The following is a 19,534-nucleotide window of genomic DNA, read 5'->3' as shown; positions in this document are numbered from 1 at the left end:
ATTCAACCATGAAAGAACCGTTAGCTAGCTACTGCTCAGAAGGGTAGATCTATATTTGTTTGGAGGTGCGGGCAGTTATGTAAATGTTCAAGAGTTAGCGACTATACTCTAGTATTGACTTGTGGAGGTATGCACCATAAGCAGCTCTACTGACTCAGACATTTGTGCATCCTAGAATGGACATCAGCTTGTACTGCTGCTGAACAATGCTTTCATGCACAGTTATTGGGATCTCCCACTGAACAATAACATTAGTAAAGCTCATGGATGAGAAAGGAGCCGGTGAAACCCAGCATAGAGAACAGGGACTGCAGGGCCTGCACATACATGTGTCAGTAAACTATCCTCAATATTAGAAGACACAAAGGAGCTGGCCTACTAATGCTCAATTTCAATCTTAGAAACATGTCTTGGAAGCTCAAGGGTCTGATCTGCACAAAGCAGAACATACGTGAAAGGGGCAATTTAGATGCATTTTCCACAAACCTCATTCCTAAAAAGAAAGAGTGTGTGTGTGTGTGTGTGGATGGGGATTCGGGGATGGACAAATCAACCTCTTCTTTCATGGGTGCCATGATCTAAAAACGTATGGGCTGCTGACCCCTTGCTAGATGAGGATGGCCCTACAGGCAAGGCTTCAGAGGCTTTCATACACACACACACAAACACACTAAACACAAATATATTTTAGAAAAATAAAATTTATATTTTAGTACATTCCAGAGCTAGAAAAGTAATTAAAAGCTACAAAAGCTAAATTGTAGATACACACAGTAAATATGCCTACATTTTAGAACTAGAAGAAAAGAAGAAAATAATTGAAGATGAAAAAAGGTCAGAATAAGAATTATACCGGACTGTTATACCAGTCAGTAAGCAGCAGCTTACCATGAATTACATGCACATACACATGCACACCCTTTTCAGGAAAACTACATAACTAAACACAATAAGATGAGATTTCTGCAACATCCCACAAAATAACTGCACTTACTCACCTCTTCAGAGGGGGTGACCACATAAGGTGGGTTGAATACGAGTACATCAACCTTTCCATTCAGCCTTGGCATCAAACCTCCAGCCTAAGTAATTAGGAAACATAATGTTACATCATGCTTATTACAACACAACAGTTTATATGCAATTGTACTACTACTACTTTAAGTAAAAAAAAAAAAAATATATCTAATTTTATGCATCATTGTAGTGCTGTAAGTTAACCCTCAGCTATGTACACAAATTCTATATGATTAGATCACATTGCAAAATAATACTGCAGGTCTACAAAGAATGGCGCAAAACCTTAAAAGTGTTCCCTTTTTTTTGGAACAGTGAAGGGCTGTCCATGATCCAAAACAAAAGAGGAGGGAACTGATTCCTTTACTTGGGTAATTCACAAGCTGCTGCACCTCTAGGTCAAATGCAAAAGTCTTATGAAGTGTGTTAAACAAGAATAACTTGCCCTTTACTGCAGTTTGATCACTTTGGTAGGTGCTATGACAAGAAACTCACAGTTTCTGCATAGGCAGGTCAGCAAAAAATTGTAAATCAAATTATTCACATTTCAAAACCGCATATTCAGAGTCTGTTTTTCCCACCCAAAAATCCAAAGAACAGAAGGTTATGTAGTATGGCACTTAGCATTTACACTATATTTCTGAGGATGTCCTGGTAACAGAGCCATACATGCAGCCTTTTCTTTTCTAAATCATTTTGGAGGGCTTGTTCTCATTGCCACAAGGGCACTTGCTAAAATTCTTATAGTTCTCCCAGGAGGCAATGTTCCGAATGAGACCCCAACAGAAATACAATCAGAGTACAAGTCTTTGCGGGATACTTGTCATCTAAAAAAAATCCATGTTAATCTTTGGCAGGGAGACCACAGTACAAGTACCACAATAAGGAAAGGAAAAAAAAAATTCACAATGGGACACTTATTTGCCAGCTCTGGAAAAACAAGTCAAACTGCTGGACTGATGATGCTTTACATGTAAGACACAAACTTACAAAATGCATGTGGCAAGAAACAGCTAAAAATGGCTTGGCATCTGAAAGTGAAAGGGTGTAAAACTCTGTAGCTTTATGACTACTGCAGAAGAGATCCACAGGATGAACATTATACTACCAATAGGTTGTGCTGAGTATGCATATCGTACAAGTGTTCCTATCTAGAGATGATAGCAATGGTGTGCATTCATCTGCCTGTTAAATAAATACTATCAAAGCAATGGGTGCAGAACTAAAACTAAAAGCACCCCCTTCACTGAAACTTTATTAGGAACAGATAAACACACAGAGAAAATAACTGGAGCCTATAGGTAGCCTGCGATTGCCTTGCAAAGAAAGGCTACCCTAAGCCAGAAGGTGGGAGGAGAAAGACTAATTTAAAAAAAAAAAAAAAAAAAAAATTGAAATTCTCAAGTTAGGGCATCATAAATCAGTTGGCTGATACAGAACATAAGTCCAAATCAGAATCTTAAGTGATGGAAAGAGTTCTTTGTTCTAAAACATATTAAGATGCACTACAGGCAAACAAACAAGAAAAGAACAAATAAAATTTAATGCACACACACACACACACACACACACACACACACACACACACACACACACACACACACACACACACACACACACACACACACACACACTGAGGGCCAAATGTGGAACAGTTGTAATAGACGACTGCAATCTCTTCAGATCTCATATCTAGGTTATCATGAACCCTGGCCAACTTATATGCTGCTGAGGATTAATGTGCAGAGTACCAATTATACTGCCCCAAAACACAATCAAATCCATGTGATGGACGCTGCCATTTCTTAGTGGAGTGAGACTACTTGTTTTCCATGGGAAATGTTTAAAATCACGAAGAATGGAACTGTGGATGAAACAGCTGCAATTGTGAAAGTTAATATTTTTAAAAAGGCATTTTTACCCCTCTCCCCGAGGTACAGCAATCTCAGAGAAAAAAAGTGGTTGGGAGGGGGGTGGCCTAATGGTTAAGGTGTTTGCCTTACAAACACAAAGTGCAGGGTTTGAGTCTCACAAGGGATAATTGGTTAGGCTTAAAATGGCCCACAAGGGCAGTTAGCCTAGTACTAACCTATGAATCTATATTCTATGTGCAAAAACCGCCAATTTAAAAATCCCACTTTTGCAGTTACAGGCATTCAAGATGCTGATCTTTGTAAATTCAGTAGGACACATTTTCATGCATCTTTTTTCTGCTAGTCTATAAAGAAAATTAATACTATTAGCATCCACAGGTCTAACACGGCAGTTCTATGTGTCCTCAAAAAATTCTATATCACAGTCCCAAAATGTTCAAAAAGCAAAGGCAGAGTCAAAAGTCCGTAGTATAAAAATGCTTTTAATATCAAAAACGGTAAGCGCTTTCACCATATAGGCTTCATCAGACCTTGAAAAGTCATACAGATAAAATTGGTTTAAATAGTATTCATTACCCAAACTAAATTAATGACATCATTTCCTGTTAAACAAGTAATTACCAAACTGCAACATAAAATGCATAAAAAATATATACAATTCAAATGTGACTTACTAAAAAACAATCAAACTATATGCACAGTATAATAATGAACCTAGCCACACTTACAATACACAACTAACATTCTCCACAGTGCATTAAAATAATTACATACCCTGAGAGGATGTTAGTAAAACAGTGTTAAAATATGTTGTAGTATTACTCCCTATAGCTTTATTCTTATATTATGTTATGTAAGACAGGCTAAAACATACGTCTCAAATATTCTAATAACCCTATAACTAGCTATCTAATTTATCACGTTCGAAGTGAGTACCCAAGATGCCACGTCGAACATTAGAAGCTATAATATATAAAACTAAATTAATAAATAAGGGACTAAATACTCATAACTAAAATTATGTTCACTGTGACTCTTTAAACACTTTTATTCTCCTATTGTAAATTTTCTGCCCTCCAAGTTGTTGTTCCGAACGTCCGAGGGGGTAACATTAGTAAATATACCGAACGTTGTGAAATAAAATGGATAATCAGATATAGAGCTGATAGATTGCCCGGGCTTAATGATAATGTACCTCTGAAGACCGTTTTATACAATAGGAGAATAAAAGTGTTTAAAGAGTCACAGTGAACATAATTTTAGTTATGAGTATTTAGTCCCTTATTTATTAATTTAGTTTTATATATTATAGCTTCTAATGTTCGACGTGGCATCTTGGGTATTTGAGACGTATGACTATTTAAACCATTTTATCTGTATGACTTTTCAAGGTCTGATGAAGCCTATATGGTGAAAGCGCTTACCGTTTTTTATATTAAAAGCGTTTTTATAGTACGGACTTTTGTCTCTGCCTTTGCTTTTTGAACATTTTGGGATTGTTATATAGAATTTTTTGAGGACACATAGAACTGCCATGTTAGACCTGTGGATGCTAATAGTATTTATTTTTCTTATATCAATTTGCTTCTACACAGGACTTTTGTTCCTGAGGTGGTGCTAAGTTTTATTTTTTATTTTATTTTTGCTGTTCTTGCACCTCCGAGGAAACATGGCAGAATTGCAAGTGTTGCCTATTGAGTTACCTTATACCATACCTGGTCAACCTACAGTACACCGGAAGGCTGATCGATTTCATGACTGCATTTCCGGAGCGGTGAATCCTTTGGCGTTCTATGAAGTAACCGGTGGAGATGAACCTGGTATATCTGATACCACAAGCCTGGTTGGCTTAATGGAAGCTTTTGATAGTCTAGAAGTCGATCTTATTAAGTTAAAAGTCTTATTAAGTTAAAAGGATGCAATTGCAGCGGCATCATTTCGAGGTTTGTTTGGAAAGAAAGATTATACCTCGCGGACTGCGCATCCTCAAAATGCCGACAACAGGTAATCTTTATCCTGAGCTTCTATTTAAGTGGCAACAATTAAATATAGAACTTAATATGAACTATATGAAGCTGTTAAATGAATTTTTTCGTCCTGAAGAGGACCTGTTAAGGAATATGATCGTTAAGCAACAGCAAAATATTGCAACAAGATTTCCTCAAGTTAATGTTGACCAGGGTATGGAAAAGATGTTGGACAATGTACAGCTTTTTGAAAAAAGGTTACTTGAACAGAAGAAAAACAAAATCACTAGAGACACTAAGGCTTTTGCTTTAGGCCATGTTTTCACCTGGCCTAGGACTATTTCCAATCTTAATTCTAGTTCTGTGGCACCTGCACATGAACATAAACAGATGAAACAGAATACTGCATTAATTAACAATTCAGTCCCTGTTGTTCCTAACACATCCATTGTTGGTGTTGAACATAATGATGCTAGTAACACTATGGCTAGTAATATTGTGTCGTCTCAGATGGGAAATGTTACTACATCTGTTGAGGTTGATGAACGCTCTAACATTGTTGTTCTTCCGCTAATCTTGATCTTAGTAATAACACGAGTTCTTTGTAACATAGTAGAGATGTTGAACAATCAGTTAGACGAAAGGTTTGTCACTTACAAAATGGGCATAATAACCCCACTGGCTCTCATGTCCCTTTCCCGATAGATTTACAACACTCAGCCAAACGGCAGAGGTCGTTCAGCCATGGCAGACAGAAATGGAAAGGGTCAGGTGGGGAGCACACAGGCCCCACAGTGACGAAAATGTGGGAATGAGTGGACAATCATTAGTTTATAATTTATCCCATAGGAATCTTACTGAGTATGAGCTACAAGTGTTGAATAAAGGTTTATCCTTTATACCTACAAGTAAGAGTGAGTTATCTGATACCATCATAGATTTTAAATTGTTCACATGCAATGTACAGTTAAAATTAGACTTTGGATTGTCCAATAATGGTAACAACTCTAGTATAATGTTCCGTCCACCTAGTACATATGTTCCAAGTTTGCATCCACTTTTGGATGTTTTTAATAAGCTGGTGGAGGATGATGTACATAGAGTACAGTCAACTAATACAACCGGACTCACTAGGAAGAGTAACTTGAACTATAACCAAAAGAAAGCACTGAAGGACTTAAGTTGTGACCCCACTATAATCATAAGACCCGCTGATAAAGGGGGACCTGTTGTGATTCTAGATCATGACAGTTACAGAACCAGTATGGGTCTGTTACTTCAAGACACTTCGTTTTATACTGCTATTGATATGAATGAGGTTGAAAGTAAGGTATTAAAAATTTATGACATGTTGGATGATATCCTTATGAGTAAATATATAACTTTAGATTTATTTAAGTTTTTAAGAGTCAACAATCCTTTGGTCCCTATAATCCAAGGTCTGCCCAAAGTTCATAAAAACTTTGAAAACCCTCCCATGAGACCTATTGTCTCTGGAAGAGGTTGGGTCACAGGACCTCTGTCTATTTATATTGAACATTTTCTAAGACCTGTAGTTGAAACTAATGGTCATGTCTTGAAAGACAGTAAGCAGTTTTTAATGAGCCTTTATGATTATTTGAAACCTGTAGCCAGTAATGCCTCTTTCTTACTGTAAGGAGACTAGTAACGGGATGTTACTAGTCTCTTTACAGTAATACCAAATGAAGAAGGGATAGAAAGGGTGGATAATTATTTAACCACACACTCAGCTTTTGATACAAAAATGATTGATTTAATAGCTTTGTTTTTGGAAACAGTTTTGTGCAACAATGTATTTATGTTCGAAGACGCTTTATATTTACAAAGAGATGGCGTAGCTATGGGTACTTCTTGTGCCAATAGCTACTCCAATCTCGTTATGGCTAACTGGGAGGAAGAAAAACTATTCTCACTTGAAAGTAACAAACGTAATGTAGGTTTTTATAAGAGATTTGTGGAGGATTTGTTTTTGATTTGGAATGGGGATGAACCATCACTACTTGAATTTTCCTTGCAGTTAAATACTTTGACAAGTTATCTTAATTTTACCATGAATTACTCCACACAGAATATCTCTTTTCTTGATGTCAACATAGAAAGATTAGATAGTGGGCTAGTGAATACTGGTGTACATAGAAAAGCTTGTTTTTGGAATACATTGTTGCACAGAGGGAGTATGCACCCTCATTATGTCTTTAGGAACGTTGTGAAGGGTCAATCTATGAGGGCGTCCAGGTTAAACCTGACAGAGGAAGGCTATCTACAAGAGCTCTCTGATTTGAGAATGAGGCTTAGACAGAGGTTATAACAAACAAGAAGTTGACAGAGCAATGGAAGAAAAGTACAGTTTTGTACCTACCATAAATGTAGATGTTAGAGTGCTAATACAGCTGCAGTCATAACAGATGGGTTCTCCTGCCGTCAGGCGGGTCCTCGGTCGGCCGAATTCCAAAGTCTAGGTCTGGCGTCGGTTGTCGTCGCTTCTTCCCTGACATCAGTGCGACAGGGGTATAAAGGAACCAGCCGACGCCATTTTCTTCAGTTTTTCTGGCACCAGATGTCAGGTGCCCCCCGAAGGAAGGCAATAATAAAATTGTGTGATAATGCAGTGCTATATAATCAAAATACAGTAGTTGCAAGCAAATACATCATAAATGAAAACCCCAATCAGGTTGTATGAGGATGTGTTAGCCTATAGGCCTGTCCCAAGAGGGGAAGGAGGGAGGGAAACCTGGACTGCAGCTGTATTAGCACTCCAACATCTACATTTATGGTAGGTACAAAACTGTACTATGTTCATCGTGCATACAGCTGCAGTCATAACAGATGGGTAGAATCCCAAAGCTAAGAAAGGGGTGGTAGGCACTAGTTGGAACTAGGAGGAGCCAAAATGCTCTGCAAGACTACAGTGGCAAAGCCTGCTCTAGATTTGGAGTATAATGGTAGGTTGTAGTGCTTGGAGAAGGTATGCACAGAACTCCAAGTGGCTGCTTCCAAAATATCCTTGGTAGGAACTCCTCTGAGGAAGGCTGCAGAGGTGGCTGTGGCCCTAGTGGAATGAGTTCTAATGCCTGTAGGAACAGTTTTGCCATGAAAAGAATAGCAAAAGCGTATGCAGTGGGCTATCCATTTTGAGATTGTCTGTTTGGAAATTGGCTTCCCTTGAGCTCCTACCGCATAGGCCACAAAGAGCTGTTCTGATTTTCTGAAAGGCTTTGTTCTGTCCAAATAATAACGCAGCTGTCTGTGGATGTCCAAGGAATGTAGTAATCTCTCCCCTTTGTTTTGAGGATTAGGATAAAAAGTAGGTAAATGTATGGCCTGATTTAAAGCTACCCTGGATACCACTTTAGGCATAAAGGACGGGTTGGTTCGTAAGGAAACTCTGTCCTGATGGAAGATGATAACAGGCTGGACAGACAGGAGAGCCTGTAGTTCTGAAACTCTACGAGCTGAGGTGATAGCCAGAAGGAAAGCCGTTTTCCAGGACAAATATTGCAAATCTGATGAGGCAGCTGGCTCAAAGGGAGGCAAGGTCAATTTTTCCAGAATTAAATTAAGATCCCAAGCAGGTATTGGTCGTTTCCTTGGAGGCCTTAAATTCTTAGCCCCTCTGAGGAACTGTCTTAAGAGAGGGTGAGAGAATAAAGGTGGATCAGAGTTGTATTCTGCAGAAATGGCTGAGGCATGTATTTTGATGGAGGAGAAAGAAAGTCCACTGCTTAGCAGTTCAGCCAAATATTGTGGTATTTGAGGTAAATTCAGTTTTCCAGGATCCTGGCCCTTTTTCTCATTCCAGACACAAAAACGTTTCCATTTTGCGGAGTAAGCTTTTCTAGTTGATGGCCTTCTGGCCTCCAAAATGACATCCTGCACCTCCTTGGAGAGTAGGGCCTGTTGAGATGCTAAGGAATCGTCCATGCGGCTAGATTGAGTGTTTTTAGCTGGCTGTGAAGAGTTTTGAAACTGTACTGAGTCAGAAGAAGAGGCATTAGAGGCAGAGTCCATGGTGGGGAATGCGTCAGGCTCCTCAGGAGTGGGTACCAGTGTTGCCTTGGCCAGTCCGGAGCAATGAGAATCATCTTTGGTCTGTCTGCTTTGGTCTTTAATAGAACTTTGGGCAGCAGAGGAAGAGGAGGGAAGGCATAAACTGTCATTGATGTCCAACTGAAAGAAAGAGCGTCCACTCTCCAGGCCTTTGGATGGAAGATCCTTGAGCAGAATTTTGTCAACTGATGATTCTTGTGAGAGGCAAAGAGATCTATGTCTGGCCTTCCCCATTCTTGGATTATTTCTGTAAAAACTTTTGGATGCAATTTCCATTTGTGTGGATCTGTCATATTCCTGCTTAGGTTGTCTGCCAGCATGTTTTCCTTGCTTGGCAAGTACTGTGCTTGTAGTTCCATTTGTAAGTCCATGGCCATGTTCCAAAGTGACATGGCCAGTCTCCATAGGGGATAAGAATGTGTTCCTCCCTGTTTGTTTATGTACCACATAACTGTGGTGTTGTCCGTTCTTATCAATAATTGACCTGGTTGTAGAAGGTCCTTGAAAGCTATAATAGCATTTATTACTGCTAGCATTTCTTTTTGATTGATGTGAAGGTGCTTTTCTTTTTGGGACCATTTGCCCTGAATGCACCGATCTGTCATGTGTGCCCCCCAGGCGTAGTCCGAGGCGTCTGTTGTGATGACTTTATTTGCTTGAGGCTTGCTGAATGGAAGACCTGTGTTTGTTTGACATGCTTGAGCCCACCACAGAAATTCCTTTTGCAGACATGGAATTAGTGGTATTATTGTTTCCAAACTGTGGCTGTGTTGAGACCATATGTTTTTTAGGTACCATTGTAGTTTCCTCATATGCAACTTTGCACATGGGATTAGTAAGATGCAAGATGCCATGAATCCCAGAGCCTGCAGGATTTTCCTTGCAGTCAGCCTGGTGCAATTTGCTAGTGTTCTGAAGTATTGTATTAGTTGCCCCTGCTTCTCTGGCGTGAGGTAGGCCATCTGGGTGTTTGTGTCCAAATTGGCACCCAGGAAAATTATCTTCCGAGAGGGTATTAGCCTTGATTTCTTTTTGCTGACTGTGTATCCCAGAGATTTCAATAACAGTATTACATAAGCCAGATGTTTCAGAAGAATGTGCTTGCTGTCCGCTTGGATCAGGCAGTCGTCCAAATAGGGATATATTTGTATCCCTTGAAGTCTGCAGTAGGCAATTACTGATGCCAGGCATTTCGTGAATACTCTGGGCGCAGTAGATAAGCCAAAGGGCAATGCAGAGAATTGATAATGGGTTGAACCTGCAAGAAATCTGAGGTACCTTCTGCAATTTTGCCTGATTGGGACATGCAGGTATGCCTCCTTGAGGTCCAATGTTACCAGCCAAGACTCCTTGCCCAGCATGGGAAGAAGTTGCTGTAGAGTGAGCATCTTGAATTTGGTACGAGTAGAAATGTGTTTAGGATGGATAGATCCAAAATAGGTCTCCAATCTTTTCCCTTCCTTGGCACCAGAAATCGCCTGGAATAAAAACCTTGACCTTGTTCGTGCGTAGGTACCTCTTGAATAGCTTTCATGTTTATGAGATCTGTAATTTGCTTTTGTGCCTCTGCCCTTTGATTGTGTGGCAGGTTTGGCATGCCTCTCATTTTTGGAAGGGTGTGAAAATGGAATTTGTAGCCTCTGTTTATAATGTCCAGGATCCATTTGTCCTTTGTGACAACATGCCAATTTTTTGAAAATGATGCCAGCTTTCCTCCTAAGGGGGCTGCCATTTGAAACCTGGTTGGCATGCAAAGGGGAAAGTCATTGGGTTTGCTTTCTGAAAGATTGCGAGTTGTCCTCACCACCTCTTTGTGTAGGAGCTTGCCATAGTCTGCCTCTATACGATCCTCGGGATTGTCCTCTGCCCCTCGGGCGCCTGTATCTGCCTCTTTGGGGTCTGTCTGTGGCAGGAAAGGACCAGTTTTTGGAAGGCCAATTTCTACTAAAACGTGGGGGTTGAACCTGTAGAAATTCTTTCACAGTTTGCATTGATTTAGCCTTTTCCTCCATTTTCCTTAATACCTCCTCAGCATTAGCATCAAATAGCACATCCTTTTGAAGAGGGGCGTCTAGTAATTTAGCTTTGACATGATCAGGCAAGGCTTGTTCCTTGAGCCAGGCATGCCTACGTATGACTGATCCTGTAACAGCAGCTCTACATGAGGCCTCTAGAGCATCAAAACCACATTGTATGGTATGCTTACCCACTTGTTCTGCACTATGCATCAAATCCTGCAACTCCTTCAAGTCTGGTTGTTCAGGTTGTGACATTTTACTCTTCAATTGTGATAACAAAAACTGTTGGTATTTTAGCATATGAAACTGACAGTTTAAGGCCCTCATGGATAAGGTAGCAGAGGTATATACCTTTTTCCCCACCTTTCTAAGGATCTGGAATCTCTCGGAAGGCAATGGATTTTTGGCAATGGTGGCCTTAACTCCCTTGGGGCCCTGTGAGATGGTTTCTGGGTCAGCAGCATGGCGTTTGTAAAGAAATTGGTGTGAGTCAGGAACCCTGTAGTACCTGTCAGGCTTAACTGGAGCTGGAGGTAGAGAGTCCGGGTTAAGGCAGGCCTCCGAGTAAACATCATCTAGGATGTCCAAGACAGGAGGTATAGCCAGAGGCCTATGCTGAGGTAACAAGAGAAATTCCCTGAGCCTTTTCTTGGAATCTGAATAATCCTGGCCTTCCCAGTGGAAGTGTTCCCTTAAGGTATGCAAAGTTTCCCCAAATGAGTAATCCTCAGGGGGGGATACAGAAGGGATGGACTCCTCCACATCAGAGTCTTCAAAAGGGGAGTAAGAATGTTCCTCATCATCAGAGTACTCTGAAATAATGGAGCCCTGATCAGAGGAGGGGGAATCTTCCTCCACTCTGGGCCTTTTGTCCGGTGGGGGCTGAGAACCTCTGATTAGAGTAATTAAATCCTCAGCCATTTTAAGCATCTGTTTCTTAGGCATGGGGCCTGGAGATGGGCCCTGTATAGCTGGTCTCTTAGGGTGCATGGTTGCTTTAGACTTTGTGAAAGCCTTGATGGAGAAAGAAGAGGAAGGTCTGAAGACACCTTGAGTGGAGGTGGACCTGTCCACATTCTGAGTTTCAACGCCAAGAGTGGCTTCGGTATCTGTAGTCGGGGTGTGGGCCGAGGAGCCTGCGACCTTGGGCACAGGAGACACCGTCAAAGAAGTGTTGTCGGTAATCAGGGGCTGCGTAGGCGCCTCACTGAGAACCGGACCACGTGTAGTCGGCTTTGGCGTGGTGTCGGTAGAGGCTGCGGACCTCGTGTGTCGGTCCTTGTCTTTGCGTTTTTAGACAAAACCGAGTCGGAGTATCCGACGACATAGTATAGTTAAATGCTTTCCCAAAATAATGCTGGGCGAACTCCGCCCGACGCTTAATAGTGCGTTTGTTGAATGTAGCACAAAAGCGACAGACCGAGACGTCGTGGTCTGGGCCTAAACAAGGTATACAGAGGGAATGGAAATCCTTATGCGGTATTTGATTCCCACAAGAAATACAATTATTAACTTTGTCTGACATCGGTCTGAGGCAAGAAAAGTTTCCCCAACGGGGTACTTAGCTTTTAAGAAGACTTCGGTTTCCAAATTTCGTAATTTCAGGAGCTGGCCGACCGGCACTTGCGAACGGCTTCTGCTTCGGGCACCGTGCGGCAAGAAAGACTGAAGAAAATGGCGTCGGCTGGTTCCTTTATACCCCTGTCGCACTGACGTCAGGGAAGAAGCGACGACAACCGACGCCGGACCTAGACTTTGGAATTCGGCCGACCGAGGACCCGCCTGACGGCAGGAGAACCCATCTGTTATGACTGCAGATGTATGCACGATGAACATCTAACTTGGTTAGATCTACAAAAGCGAGTCCGTATTTTTCGGATTCTAATTTAGCTTTTCCTATTAGCAGTCCTGTTAGGAATATTCATAATGTAATTAAAGTACCTATGTTTTACACTTCTGACACTAGTAATTTAATTAATATTGTATAGAAACATTGGGGGGTACTGTTACTTGATGATACTATCAAGCAATTAGTAGGTGACAAGCCTAAATTTCTTTTTAAGAATAAGAGAAATCTCAAGCAAATCCTTGGTCATCCACATCTAGAGGATATGAACACTGGTGATGAATCAATTTATGGGACTAAGCCTTGTCAGAAATGTAACCAATGTGATTACATTGATGTTAGAAACAGTTTTGTTCACCCAGTTTCGCAGTATACTCATTATCATTATACAACAGCCAATTGTCAAACAGAAAATGTCATTTATTTAGCCCGGTGCACTGCTTGCTGTGCATTCTATATAGGGAAGACTAATAGGAAATTTAGGGAAAGAATCAGGAAGCACTTGTATCACTTCCAGTTAGGAAGTGAACACAATGCCCTAGCCAGGCATGTACAAGCCACTGATTCTACCCATCAGTTCAAATTTTCTGCCCTCCAAGTTGTTGTTCCGAACGTCCGAGGGGATAACATTAGTAATTATACCGAACTTTGTGAAATAAAATGGATAATCAGATATAGAGCTGATAGATTGCCCGAGCTTAATGATAATGTACCTCTGAAGCCCATTTTATACAATAGGAGAATAAAAGTGTTTAAAGAGTCACAGTGAACATAATTTTAGTTATGAATATTTAGTCACTTATTTATTAATTTAGTTTTATATATTATAGCTTCTAATGTTCGACGTGGCATCTTGGGTACTCACTTAGAACGTGATAAATTAGATAGATAGGGTTATTAGAATATTTGAGACGTATGTTTTAGCCTGTCTTACATAACATAAGAATAAAGCTATAGGAAGTAATACTACAACATATTTTAACACTGTTTTACTAATATCCTCTCAGGGTATGTAATTATTTTAATGCACTGTGGAGAATGTTAGTTGTATATTGTAAGTGTGGCTAGGTTCATTATTATATTGAGCATACAGTTAGATTGTTTTTTTAGTAAGTCACATTTGAATTGTACATATTTTTTATGCATTTTATGTTGCAGTTTGGTAATTACTTGTTTAACAGGAAATTATGTCATTAATTTAGTTTGGGTAATGAATACTATTTAAACCAATTTTATCTGTATGACTCTAAGGTCTGATGAAGCCTATATGGTGAAAGCGCTTACCGTTTTTGATATTAAAAGTGTTTTTATACTATAGACTTTTTTGTCTCTACCTTTGCTTTTTGAACATTTTGGGACTGTTATATAGAATTTTTGAGGACACATAGAACTGCCGTGTTAGACCTTTGGATGCTAATAGTATTTGTTTTTCTTATATCAATTTGCTTCTACACGGGACTTTTGTTCCTGAGGTGGTGCTACGTTTTATTTTTTATTTTATAAAGAAAATTAGCAAAATAAGCTAATCAGACAAATCAAATCATTCATTTGTGCGTGGCATTCACTTTTATCATGTGATCTGTGAGGAAGTCTTCTGCCCTTGGCAATGACTGCAAGGTCACCTTGGAACTGAACACCTCCAGAATCATGTGATTAATTTAAATTCTCTGTATGTTTTACCTGCTAACAGTACTAGCACAGAACTGAAATTACATAAGACATCCTCTCCTCCCTACAGATCTCTGTTCTGGACACTTGACAGCTGCCAATTTGTATGAAGTACTATGTTTGGTTCTTCTTCCTGAGACTTTGAGCAGCTGTGTTACAATGTTGGACTTATGACACTTCTTTACATCATGCTGTCCCTCCAAAAAGAAGCAACAAAGCCACGGTGGGTTTTGTCTTAAGATGTAGAAGTCAAATGAATACTCTGATCAAATATATTTCTTAGAACACGAGGACTTTTCTGTAACAAATGTTAGGACTGACATATGAACTATACCAGCAGCAGAAAAGAACTCGAAGGCCTTTCAGTCTGGTATGGGACACGATGGTGCGTACCAGCAAGGAAAAAAGGATACCTTAGAAAAGGAACAGTACAGAAGGGGGAAGCTAAACTGGGGATCACTGAAGAGAAATTCCTAAGTCAATCCATGGAGAGGATGCCCAGTAGCAGATTTATAACTTACCTAGAAGGATGCTACCTGAAATAAGCTTTCACAAACAAAATAGGAACCCGAAGGATACCAGACCTTTCTATAGTATTGTTTTCAACAGCAAAGCTGTTATCCTAGTTGCAAGACTCATGCTAAAGAGGACATGGAGTGCAATGCACTGTGAGAAAAGTCAGGAAACTACCTGTGTTTACAGTCACTTGAACCAATACCTGCAACACAAAAAGTTAGTTGCATATCACAGAGGTGATGGTGAACATGTTTCAATTGCATATAACCAGGCAAGACACACACCCTCCGAACGCAGCCAGTTATTAACAAATAATTTATGTCAAGATAAGACTGGTTCATAGAACTGGGAAGAGTTTTCATTAGTGAAGTTAGTACTCTACAAAAAAAATATGGTGGATACAGATGAAGCGGTAAAGAAAGCTGTTCCAAAGAGCATCTGTCTTTGATCAGTACCACTGAAGACCTGCTGTCTTCTTGTCACAGTGGCTTACTCCAAGTTTCTCAAAATTCAATGAAGCACATTAATTCTGATTAAGGATAATGCTGTGATTCAACTAAAAGGTATATAGCACAAAAGCAGGGGATTCAAACAGGCAGCAAAGACTGGTTTGCAAGGATACTGCTGTTTATACCCAGTTAATGTACTCTCCTCAACATAATGAAAATATGCAGTCTAGCTGCAAATGGGAAGAGGAGGAAGGTTCGCATATCTAATCAACAGTAACTCTCCATTCATATGAATAAAAGAACTACAAAATCTGAGTACAATGATGCAGGTACTGTTTTTAACTATTACTCCTGGACTGCTTATAACATGTTGTATAACTAGTCTACAACTTACCAAGTCCATGATAACTGGATGTAAATTTACTCCATTACACAGTGCGGTTTCTAGAGTACAAGATGCAGCCAAAGGATTGATATCTGTACAACTAGGAAAAAAATACAATAAAATCTACTTTTATTTGTACTAAGACAGAGACCAATTCATTATAGTACAGTCGCATGACTAAAGATAAGAACACTTATGTAAGCAAAGCTAAAATGCAGCAGGTACTAGCAGCTAGTACCATAAATGAAGGTTCTGGCTGGGCAGGGCTAAAACCTCATATTTTAGTCAGCTTGGCATCTGAAACCTTCCCAGGTTACTACACTCTCTTTTATCCAGAATACTGTGTAAAAAAGCTTTCATTCTAGATCTCCATTAGGCTGTGCTAAGGTGGATCAGAAACAACTATTTCATAATCCACATTCCTCTAGAGCATATCTGCACTGAGACAGGGGAAAGGGGGGTATGATGGCAAGGATGGAACTGCTCATCCAAATCTAATGTTGTGGTAATTAAACAACTTTTGTATCAGATAATGAAATCCATTGTTATCAACCAACAAGACACAGTACCAAGCTATCCTTCTGGGCAGTCATCATCTAGTGGACATATCTCCAATAATGGAGTCTATGAAAGATGAGCTAAATAAAAAGATCACATTCCACTTGTTTTTTGCAAAATAATTTAGTGAAATGTATGTACCTGAAGATATATTGCTGGGAAAAGCTTTAAAGTTGACCTCTAACTACAGAAAGCCATGGCTGTATTTTTCACAACAAAATCTAACACAATCAGTCAACCAACCACCTGGACAAGGTAAATGTATATAATATGCAGCACATTTTTTGATTTAACTTTAGTTCTGTGCAGATAAAATATTAGAGGTTTGCAGACATCTATGCAACAAGCTTTCAAGCTTTTCAACTTGAAAGCACACTCGATAATCCAACAATGAATCCAACCATAAACTTTAAAAAACAAACGTTGACCCAAAACACCAAGTCTCCAACACGTAGAAAAACATAAAAACACAAATTTATTGTGTTGTAGATACAAAGAATAAAGCAAATAACGGTAGTACAAGCAAATAACCGTCAAGTGCTTTTCGTCTCAATATAGCAGACTTCTTCAGACCTTAGGAAAAAACACAAATACTCTACTTAAATACAAACCACATGGTAGTTTCAAAAAATCATTTACCAATTGTGTTAAGTTAGTAATCAAGTGGTGAACATGACGTCAGCAACAAATCATGTAGTAAAACAAAGAAACAGTAAAAAGTGATAAAAAGTGTAAATATTTAAAGGCATTCATAATTATAATGAGTAGATGCACATACAGTGTATTGAAACGCACCATCTAGTTGTAGTCTAATAGTCAGTAAATTACTCTTACCACATACTGGAAGTACTAAAATAAAAATAAGTGTACATAAAAATGTTGCCAATTATGCCTTAAGACAGGAATAGCTCAAACCATTGTCAAAGACCTGTGAAAGGTAGTCTACAGCTGCCAGCACTAGAGCAGTGAAAGGATCCAAACCTTTGGATGTAGCTCATATAAAAGTATCCATTTACTTCTGGATGTTATTCTAGCACTGGGCCTCTGGGAAGAAGTCAGGATTTAGGTTACCCTTGCAAGTAAACAGAGGCCTCAGGCATTAATTAAACTGGAAAACTACGTAGTTAAACAAAGAAAGAGTGAGAAGGTCGGAATGAGGCTAGACGGATGAGTGTGACAGAAAACTCTGAATGGTCTCAAGAAGAGAGGCTTCTCCAATATGGCTGGGCAAAGCAGAGGGAAGAAAACTTGTGAAGGTCAATATGGGGGTGACTTTGAACTTGCTTTTAATGGTTTTCTTTAAGAATTTTGGAATAAGGAAAAACTGAGGAAATGCATAAAGATCCAGAGGCCACTCAGACTACAGAGCCAAAATGGCCTAGTAGAGTCACCAACACAGACACTGGCAGCAAACACATGAATATGTTATAATTTTTGTCATTGGAGCCGCATATTGAGACCATCGAACCCTCGGGGTCCCTCTTCCTTCACAATGGTACTAAGAAAATTGTCAATGAACCTAAAATCTTGAATTAAGGAGCTGATGCCACTGTTTTCATGGAAATGAGGAGGTTCACCTGTGCCTGAAGGTCACTATCCTGCTGTGTGGAAGACTGACAGTTTCTAGGTGGCACCTAATAAAGCCTTGTTCTTGAGATGGCTCCATATGGAACTTTGCGATGTTCACTAATATTCTAATGGACCAAAAGAGATGGAGAAAAGGCTCCCTTGTCTGAATCAGTGACTCCAAAATGAATGCAACTAGGGAGCCACTTGCCTAAATAAGAGAAGACAATTGTTGCCGACAGTCTGAGAAGAGGTGCTTTTATAGCCTTGCATTTGGTGAAAATCTTGGGACCTGTGGTAAAAACAAACAGGAAATGTTGAAACTGAAAATGACTGGCTCTTATGCCATAAGTACAAAACCTCCAAGATTCCTGGCCATTTTGTTGTGCACTTAGGCATCCTGGAGGTTGGGAGTGCACATCCAATCCTCCTCCAAACAACATGGGAGTACAGACTGGACCATGACCATCTGTGTCACTCGTCCGGTCAGGATAAAACAGACAAATGATTGTGGGTTCAGTTCAAGCAGCTTTATTACACACAAACACATCAGGAATGAGGCTTTGTAACTTAAATAAACTTATAAACAGACTGACTACCACACTCATGCATGTTAACACTTTGGCTGTTCTATCAAAATGGCACCGCTGCCTGTATATGCTCACTATTTATATGCATGTGTCTATGTCTGGAAATGCTTCTTAAAGGTACATACACACGCTCTGTTCTATCTCCTCCCTCTGAGAAATGGTTCATACATCAAATGACAATATTCAATGATATGCAATTATACAGAATTAATTCTTTGACATGCAGTGATACAAAATCAGACATACAAAACACTCATGTCCGGCTTGCTGTGTATTTTATACTAGGTCTAGAAATACGACTTGATCACGTAACAAAAGTCAGAACTGGATCTAGCAACAGGGACCATCTTCAAGGAATATTCAACTCTGGGGACAACTGGGACATCATCAGGAACGGAAATAGATTCTGGGACATGTTCTTCCTTATGAACATCGTCAGGGCTGCTCTGAGATCTAGAGTCTGTATCACAGGCATGATGCTGCAATATCGTTTCTGATACAGGTAGAAGATGTCTGTGGCTTCTCCTGTATTCTATATCATCAGATTCCACTAAGTAGGATCTTGGCTCAACACATATGTCTCTCACTTGACCAATTCAATCAAAGCCTTTCAACGTTTGCATCCTCACTGTCTCTCCTTCTTTTAACGGATGAAGAAATCCTGCTCATTTTATCATAGCTGGACTTCTGAGAAGAATGCTTTTTGAAAAGTTGGGCTTTGATTGCTCTGTTTTTAGCATTAGGCACCAACAAACTAGAACTGATAGGCAAGGTTGTTCTGGTTTGCCTAGACAGAAGTCTCTGAGCAGGCGAGCAAAGTAGGTTGTCGTAGGGTATATTTCTGAGATTAAGTAAATTCAAGAAGATATCAGTATTGTCACACTTTGACCTCTCTAGTAATTGCTTTGCACTCTGTACTGCACGTTCAGCAAGGCCATTTGACTGTGGGTATTCCGGACTACTAGTAACATGGATAAAGTCCCACTCTTTTGCAAATCTCTGAAACAATTGA

General features: G+C 39.8%; 1 protein-coding gene across 1 annotated transcript in view; it reads right to left on the bottom strand.

Moving 5' to 3' along the window:
- N6AMT1 (N-6 adenine-specific DNA methyltransferase 1) overlaps positions 1 to 19,534 on the bottom strand; it is a 208,347-nt gene that overhangs the window by 70,115 nt on the left and 118,698 nt on the right. The window contains exons 3-4 of the mRNA XM_044071324.1: positions 15,818 to 15,908; positions 999 to 1,082 (exon numbers count right to left, since the gene is read on the bottom strand). Coding sequence (XP_043927259.1) covers positions 999 to 1,082; positions 15,818 to 15,908 — 175 coding nt within the window. The remainder of the gene's footprint in view (positions 1 to 998; positions 1,083 to 15,817; positions 15,909 to 19,534) is intronic.

This window comes from Protopterus annectens, chromosome 5.part0 (genome assembly GCF_019279795.1).
Source record: "Protopterus annectens isolate FY-2018-M chromosome 5.part0, PAN1.0, whole genome shotgun sequence".
NCBI lineage: Eukaryota > Metazoa > Chordata > Ceratodontiformes > Protopteridae > Protopterus > Protopterus annectens.
The sequence above is the reverse complement of the archived record's forward strand: the minus strand, read 5'-3'. Positions and strand labels throughout refer to the sequence as shown.